Source organism: Danio rerio, chromosome 1, assembly GCF_052040795.2.
Source record: "Danio rerio strain M-AB ecotype USA chromosome 1, GRCz13ab, whole genome shotgun sequence".
Classification (NCBI taxonomy): Eukaryota; Metazoa; Chordata; class Actinopteri; order Cypriniformes; family Danionidae; genus Danio; species Danio rerio.
Genome location: NC_141021.1, coordinates 58,123,344 through 58,132,090, shown reverse-complemented (window position 1 = coordinate 58,132,090; position 8,747 = coordinate 58,123,344). Strand labels below are relative to the sequence as shown.

Here is an 8,747-nt window from a genome sequence, read left to right as displayed (position 1 = left end):
CCATTTCTGGCAGACAACACACGTGCCCTGTTATCAGACCAATGAGAGACAGAAAAAATCTCAAACACTTGATAACTTACTAAAGGTTTGAAAATCTTAAAAATTGTGGCCTATTATTATTATTACCGGTGCAGCACAGGGGCTCAGTGGTTAGCACTGTCGCCTCACAGTAAACAGGTCGGTATTTCAAGTGCTGACTGGGCAAGGAGGAGTTTTTATGTTCTCCTTGTGTCTGCGTGTGTTTTCTTCCTGGTGCTATGGTTTCGTTCACAATCCAAAAAAATGCTGTTATAAGTATTAGCTGCAGTTCCCACCAGACTCACTAGAGGACACTCCAGATATACGTACACACCATCAATCATTCACCTGGGGCTTCATGTATCAACACTGTGTACGCACAAAAACGTTGCATACGCCAGGTTTCACGCTCAGGTTTGGATTTACTAACGATAAAATAAACGTGGAGATGTGCGCTGGTCCACGCCAACTTTATGCCTGGCGTACGTGTGTTTCTTGTGTGTGTCTGTTATATTTCCATTGGCGACTCCTAGAGGCAGTTGTGTTAAATTAAACATTACAAAGTATATTTGAGCCGTGCAATGGCAGCAGTATGAGACCTGTTCATCCGCATGTCTAGCAGGTATATAAGGTTTCCATACCATGCAGTTGACCAGCCAAACAATAAAGCACAATTTGCAGCGGTCGCCTGTTTTCCCAATGTAATCTGAGCAATCTACTGCACGCACATTGCTATAAAGGCACTATCTGAAGATGAATTTGCATGCGTGAATCAGAAACATTTCCATTCAATAAATGTGCAAATAAAATATGATGCACAGACTTATTAATGATTCCTACTTGTCTAGCTTGTGATGAAGAGTAGGCAAAATCTGATATGTAGCGGGAAAAACAAAAGAATGAGTTCATCAGACGCTGGATTCGAACTGAGTTCATGCTCGAACGTGTGAAAACATGTTGCTCTGCGTTTTACGAGCTGCGCCACTCACACTGTTAAAGACATTACAATATTTTACACCTTTACATCACACTATTTCTTTTCTAATTCACTCAGTGCGATGTTCAGACCCAACTGTGTTAGCCGCATCAGCTAAACTCTCCCACTCTATTTTTTTCTTTTGTTATTAATTCCGGACGACAAACTTGCAAATAACACCGTTTTTCTCCAGTCTACTTCCGAAAGCAGCACCTCCAATTCACATTCTGTTCAAAGTTTCTCTTTTTGCTTGCTTTTGCCGTTGGTTTTTCGTTGGGTTTTGCCAAGGTAGATTCATAAGCATATACATACTGGGGAGGAGGCAGAGAGGGGTTTTGTGCTCGTGCATGTTGCGCTCAGTTTCACGTTCATTCGGATGTACAAAGAGAATATGCGTGTGATTCGGCGTACGCAGTGTTTCGTGCATCTGATTTTTTTTACTGTGTACACAATGTTTTAGAATGATTTCAGCGCAAGTCTTCGTACATGAGGCCCCTGGACTGCACAGCCCATCATGTATCGAGTAGGCTGTGCAGTAACACACACACACACACAACTTCATTGTCGGAGACTGTATTGTGTTTTGTCTCTTATGCTGTGGTCACACTAGAGTAGGGGTCGGAAACCTTTTTTCAGCAAAGAGCCATTTCTGATTTATTTTATTTTTATTTTTTAAAGAGCCTTTTGGTTGAATTTAGAAACCTAAATTGTCCATAGTATATGTGTGTGAATAAGAGTGTATGGATGTTTCCCAGTGACGGGTTGCAGCTGGAAGGGTATCCACTGTGTAAAATACATGCTGGATAAATTGGCGGTTCATTCAAGCTGAAAAGAAAATGAATGAACGAATTAATGTATTTATTATAATTAGAGTATAAACTAATTTCAGTATTGATAAAAGTTTGGCCACTAGAGAGCAATCTGAAAACACATGCTATACAGTTATTGTGTCATTAAATACACAGAAGTTACTGGAGAAATGTTAATTATGAGATCTGACACTACAAAGTACTAAATAAAATCTAAACTACAAAGCACTTTAATTTTAAATACAGAATGCATAAAGATGAAAACACTGCTTAGCGGTTTAAATTAATCTTTGAATTCAAAAGTGAAGCAGACAATAATTAAAAATAATGAGAACAACACTGCAATTTCCAGCCTGAATATCTGAAATGCTGTTTTTATCCTAAACTGTGTTTGCATAAGCAGAAGAATCCTACTGTGTGAATAAAGTCTAATATGTGTTTATGAGCAGTCAGATGTTGATGAGCTCTAATGATGATCAGTTTCTGAGGAGCTTCAGTATTTGCCTGTATATGAGCAGTAATACAGCGAGGAGAGTTTAATGTGGATCTGCTGAAGCTCCTGCTACATGTAGAGTCTCATATTCAGAAGATCTGGACTGAAGCTCAAGAGCCGTGTAGGTCTCATCATCAGGAGCTCTGGAGCCGACAGACTGTGAGAGAAACACATGAACACATCAGCCTGTGTTTATCTGGATCTGATCAATCTGACTGGAAAAGTGTTGCAGACATTTACTGACTGGGATTGTGCTGTAAACGTCAGCAGATCTTCTGGACGCTGGATCCAGAGCTGTGTACGTATCATCAGTGGAGTCAGCGCTCTATAGAGAAACATTTCTACACTTATACTGCATCACACACACACACACACATCTGTGTTTATAATTCAGTGTAAACACACAAGCATATTGAACTGCAGCTGTAGATGGAGGAGTGTGTTTCTCACCTGCTTTTGCTCCACAGCTTCACTTCCAGCTGGTCTCCTCCTCTTCACACTGAAATGAGTCCATTTGTTACAATTGAGATGTTTCTGTCAGTAAATTGACTAAGATTGTGTGCAGACAAACTCTACTCACCATTTGAACACAATAATGATGATGATGATGATGAAGATCAATCCTCCACATCCCGCCACAACCCCAGAAAGTGTGAGCAGAGCAGATCTCTGAACCCCTGAAACAAGACGCTGATGAAGATCATTTGACAGCAGAGACAGAAGAAACTGAAAGAGTGTCTGTTTCTAGAAAATACCTTCAGTGACTGAAACAGACTCTGATCTCTGAGAGCCATATTTATTCTCAGCCTCACAGTAGTATCGGCCACTGTGACTGGAGTTAAAGCTGGAGATGCTGAAACTCTGTCCAGATCCAACAGCTGAGCTTTGACTCTCCTTAAACCAGGTGAAGTTCACAGCAGGAGGGTTTGAGTCGCAGCTGCAGCTCAAAGTCACTGAATCTCCAGACACTATTACAGCAGATCCACTGACGGACACTGAGACGCTCTTTGGAGGATCTGAAAAATAATAACCATGTATTGACAATAAAAATGTAATGCAAGAAGAAAAAAGTAAATTAATAAAAACAGAGAATATATAATATAAAAACTATCTATACTAGACATTTGATACTACATAAATGTAAGAAATTAAATAAAAGATGAAAATCTAAACCAGTGAACAGTAAATAAACCAGCATCATCGCAACAAGGGTGTCAAAGCACAAATACAATGAATGATGATAAAACTGACTTAATATTGGATTATCTTGAATAAATCAAGTCTCTAATAATAACAAACACATGTCGGTATAACAAATCAAAGAGGTATTTAATATATAATCATAATTATGCTTATGTGATACATTTCTACTATTAATCAGTTGATTTATACTCACATTCAACACTGAGATAAACAGATGGAGAGTTCAGATGTTCATTTCCTCTTGCAGCACATCTATATTCTCCAGCATCAGAGCGACTGACTGACTGCAGCTGAAGCTGATTATTCAGTGTTTCTCCAGTTAATCTCTCTGTGTTTCTGTACCAGATGAATGTAGTTTCTTCAGGCAGAGAGCAGCTGCTTTTACAGCTCAGAGTCACTGAATCTCCCTCTTTTACACATTGTTTTGTCTCCACCTGCAGGTCTGACAGAGAAATTACAAGATGTGTTACTCAGTAAATATTATCTGTATTATTATGTAAATTAAACACCAAACTGAAGCAGTTCAGAGAGCAGTTATATCATAAACACATGATGTTGCTGTTGTTCAGACGGCTGATACACTCCAGTAACATTAAGAGCTGCTGTGTTCATGGAGACCTGAATAAAGTCCTGATCTCAGTTTATTTACCTGTGACATCAAGACGAGCTCCAGGAATCACAGTCCATCTTTTATTCCATGCATCTCTGAATCTGCAGTAGTAGATGTGTTTATCAGCTTCTATTACTGCAGTCAAAGTGATGCTGAAAGTGTTTTTATCTCTGACACACTGAATTCCTCCTCTTTTGTCTGGATCTGTACACAGGTCTGGAGGTTCTTCAGCAGTTACAGCAGGTTTGGTTGAGACAGATTGTATGAGCTGATAACCATGTGTTGAAGTACAGGATATTTTCACTGTTGATCCCTTTAATGCACAAACAGATGAAGGGCTGTATTTCACTCCTGAATCCAGCAGACCATCAACCCCTGAAACACAGACATGAGGAAAACTGATCAGGCTATCAGCAAAAACAAAATCACAGAAATCTTTTGTTTTGCTCTCAAATATTTAAAACACACAAAAGATATCAGTTTGAGGAAAGCTTTACATGTTCACTCAAATGCAATTTAAGAAACTCCACATGTGAGATATTTCACTCATCTTCTTGTTTATACTCACATCCTACTTTGACATAAACAGCAGGAGATTTCAGATGTTCATTTCCTCTTACAGCACACTGATAATATCCAGCATCATCATAGGTGACTGACCACAGATGAAGCTGATTCTCTGTTCTGATTCCTTCATTTATTGTCTTTGTGTTTCTGTACCAGATGAATGTAGTTTCTTCAGGCAGAGAGCAGCTGCTTTTACAGCTCAGAATGACTGAATCTCCAGATTTCACAGTCTGCTGTGTCTCCACCTGCAGGTCTGACAGAGAAATGACAGCAGTTCATTGGTTTATCATTCTGTTTATGTTCTGAACCTTCTTTCTTCTCCAGAATACTTTTCATTTATGAACATTTCTTGTTTTGTGGAGAGCTGTCATAATATAATGTCATAAAAAATAATATATATACAAACATAAAAACAATCACATATTTAACAAGGTTTAGTGAAATGGAGAGTATAGTTTTTTATTAGGTACAAATGCAAAAAAAATTCATAGAAGCTTAGTAACATAAAATCCAACTGGTGGCTGGCTTTGACTTTGCTTCATTTTACGCTGTCAAAATAAGAGTTCCACATACAGTACATAGTAGGTTTAATATAAACTTTGATGAACTAAAAAACAAGGAAGGGAAATACACTCATGGAATTTACATGACAGCTAGAACACATTGGAGTTTGAGGCTCACAGTATGGTCACTTCCATGTACTGAACTCTTATTATTTGACTATACCTAGGTATTTCCAGATTTTCTTTAAAGGGCACCTTTAAATCAGCTTTGCTTTTGTTCTTATGTTTATATGAGTGAATCTGAATCTGAACAGCAGCCTGAGAACAATCAAGAATGTTTATTTTTAATTCATATTTCACATTTCCTGACTGGTTTTGGGCTTTTCTAAATGGTGCACTTGTATTTTTTATGATCATAAACAAACCCTCCCGAACACTTGGCATATTTCATTAAAATTCATCATTTTTAGTCTCTTTTGCAATGTTTTATAAAGCAAAGTTCACTATTCTTCTGGACTGGATCTGGACTCTGAATCTGGAATCTGGACTTCATTTATTCATGATTTTGTTAAGAAACATGAAGATCCACAGCAAATACAGGAAGATTATAAAGTGTTGGCTGTGTGTGTTTCTGATAGTTCTGCTTCTACCTGTGACGTCCAGCTGAACTCCAGGAATCCCCGTCCATTTTCCACCCTCAGCATCAGTAGTGAATCTGCAGTAGTAGATGTGTTTATCAGCTTCTGTTACTGCAGTCAAAGTGATGCTGGAAGTGTCTTTATCTGCTCTGACACACTGAACTCTTCCTGTTTTATCAGGGACTGAACACAGGTCTGGTGCTTCTCCATCAGTTACAGCATGTTTGGTCCAGTAGACTGATCTGAGCTGATGATCATGAGGATATTTTACAGTACAGGATATTTTCACTGTTGATCCCTTTAATGCACAAACAGATGAAGAGCTGTAACTCACTCCCCAATCCTGCTGACCATCAGACCCTGAAACACAGACATGCACAAAACAAACATTTATAAACTAGTTTAAAAGTAGATTACAGGCTTCTCTTTTAGTAAAGCATATACACAATCCATCCCATAAGTTTATGTCCAGTGAAATGCATCTCATCAAATGCATCATTTCATATTCACATTAATATCTCATTTAAAATATTAACAGCAGCTACACCAATTCTCTTTTTCAACCCAGACTCATCATGGATACGTACCACGGTATGCATTTCTGTAGATTATATTTGCAAATCTGTCAGAGGCCCTATGTGTGCGCTTTTTCAGATCTCAAGTTTCTCTTGCAAATGCCAATAATAATACATTAAGATGTATAATATAAATAAACCGCATATACGTCACCTCTTTGAAAAGTACACATTATTGAATAACTGCAGGTTGACTATCTATATACTGTCCACCCTATACACAGCACACTAACTCTTGCTGATTTTGATTGTAAATAGTGTGAATCTTTGTGAAGCTGCTTTAGAATGATCATTATTGTGAAAAGCGTTAAACAAACAAACTTTTACAATTGATTTGAAAATTGTTTTTAAATTGTTTTAAAATTTAATCACTTTTGACCTTTTTTATTGTCTCTGTCAGTAAAACACTGCTGTCAGTTTCTGAGACACAAAGTGTGAAGAGCTCAGTCAGCTTCTCAAGAGTGTTAAAGTTTGTCTGTAGTGACTGTAGTGAAAACTCACCCGCAGTCATGATCACTAAGATCAGAGGAAGAGATGCTCTGAAAGACCTCAACATAATGACTTCTGCAATCCTACAAATGACAAATATGACAGTATGAGCATCATCTCTACACAACAGCACAAACTATATTGTGTGAACAGACTGTAGATGGAGAACAGGATCATCTCTGAAATTATCTGACTTTGCTCTTCATCATATTTTATATTTGGATTCCGACTCTGCTTTAGTGATCAAGAGCGAGAGACACAGAATCAACATCCTGACCAAACCAAACACACACAATCACCACTAAACACCCTGTTTTCACAGCAGCACACAACCAAATAAACCCACACACACTAATAATAATCTAATAATCTGTGGGGAAATAAAGTATTTGAAGTGTTGTTTAATTCTTCAGTTTGGTTCACGTCATCCAGTCCTGCAGAGTTTTGATAAAGCTGGTCTTCCTGTAGTTTTGGAGAAACTCTTAAAGCTGGACTGGTTTGTTCAGATGTGTTTGATTGGGGTTTGAGAGAAACTCTGCAGGACTGAGACTCTTCAGGATCAAACTTGTCTCTCTGTACTGAACGTTTCAGCTGAGCTTCAGAACAGATCAGCATTTGCAGAAACTCTTGTTGTTTTGAGGAGGAACTACATCATCTAGAATCTCACCTGGAGCCTGAGCGGCCCTGACCACAACATCTGTATTTATAACAGTTATTGAGCTTCTGTAACTCCTCAAATCAACATTCAGCAGATGCCTTCATACAGATATCAGCTGTGGATGAACAGAATTATTTTAATGTATAAATGCTCTTACCGTGCTGCAGTGTCTCAGTGTCGACGCTCAATTGAGATCCCCAGGTCTTCCTCTTCCTGGGTCTGTATAAGATCATCTTAAAAACACCAGAACATCTCCTGCAGTCGCTCTCATCTACAGATGTCAAACAGCAGAATTCACTATTGTTCAGTGTTTGAGAGGGAAAATGTGAAAACACAATTAGTTTGGAGACAGAACTGAGTAAAACACTTTAAATGAGTGTCTGAGCATCACCTGATGAAGCTTTGCAGCTCTTAGTTTCACTTCCTCTTGTTTGCACAAACTCTATTTTCACTCACGAAGTGTTAACATGACATACGACACACTTAAACCACATTCATATCCATCAGTGGACATTAAAGTGGGCGTTTAAGTGGGTCAGAGGCCGTTTCTGACAGACAACACAAGAGCTCTGCTGAAGATTAAAATACTTCCTTAACACTATTAACTAAATGTTTGAATATCTCAAAAATTGTGAAATTAGGATTATTATTATTACCTTAAACTTTAGTTGACCTTTAATCATCTTGTGGACAGAAAGATCAAGTGTGTTTTACTGCTGCTGCTGATTTTATGTGATGCAGAACCAAACAAAACCTAATATATATATATACACACTGGCGATCAAAATTAGAGAACAATTTATAAATAATTGAACAATTCTGAAATAATGTCATTTTCACTGCTCAGCAGTTGAAGGATTTTTTTTCTCGTCTATGCCATGCTACCAGAACACCTTTTCCCCAAAATAACAAAGGCATTTCAACAAAAAACATTATTTTGCAGAAAACACACTGATCAAAATTAGAGAACACTTTCAGATACCTCCCAGTTATTGGCGTCAGTCTGGCATCTGGTGCTAATTCCCTTGATTATCTGTCAACCCCTATTTACCTGGCAGCCTAACTTCCAGTTTCACTGACTCTGCAAGATGGTGGGCCGTTCTAAAGTGACTGAAAGCCTTCGGCAGAAGGTTGTCCAGATAAAGGCCTAAGGGATGACCCTATCAGCCATAGCAAGACAAGTTGGTCGTTCCAAATCTGTGATTTCA

General features: G+C 38.2%; 1 protein-coding gene across 3 annotated transcripts; it reads right to left on the bottom strand.

The window, feature by feature from the left end:
- Positions 1-1,138: 1,138 nt before the first annotated feature.
- LOC147847035 (B-cell receptor CD22) lies at positions 1,139-8,054 on the bottom strand. Of its 3 annotated transcripts, none has more exons than XM_087238033.1 (12): positions 7,931-7,958; positions 7,697-7,836; positions 6,894-6,964; positions 5,830-6,177; positions 4,678-4,929; positions 4,149-4,484; positions 3,693-3,941; positions 3,052-3,312; positions 2,877-2,973; positions 2,747-2,795; positions 2,541-2,621; positions 1,145-2,453 (listed from the first exon to the last, which is right to left on the bottom strand). In XM_087238033.1, exons 3-12 carry the CDS (start codon positions 6,946-6,948, stop codon positions 2,340-2,342), a joined length of 1,842 nt encoding a protein of 613 aa, XP_087094159.1. In that variant the 5' UTR covers positions 6,949-6,964; positions 7,697-7,836; positions 7,931-7,958; the 3' UTR covers positions 1,145-2,339. The 3 variants fall into 3 exon arrangements, 1 of the variants encoding a protein (XP_087094159.1); XR_015477111.1 differs by having other exon boundaries at positions 1,669-2,453; positions 3,520-3,941; positions 7,931-8,054; XR_015477110.1 differs by lacking the exon at positions 7,931-7,958 and having other exon boundaries at positions 1,139-2,453; positions 2,541-2,648.
- Positions 8,055-8,747: the final 693 nt, after the last annotated feature.

Excerpts from the sequence above, each read along its gene's own strand:
- LOC147847035 (XM_087238033.1), bottom strand. The coding sequence starts at position 6,948 with ATGTTGAGGTCTTTCAGAGCATCTCTTCCTCTGATCTTAGTGATCATG. Across the intron at positions 3,313-3,692 it reads TGTTTATCTCAGTGTTGAAT|ATCCTCCAAAGAGCGTCTCA; the intron begins GTGAGTATAAAT and ends ATTATTTTTCAG. Across the intron at positions 2,796-2,876 it reads ATCATTATTGTGTTCAAATG|TGTGAAGAGGAGGAGACCAG; the intron begins GTGAGTAGAGTT and ends GACTCATTTCAG.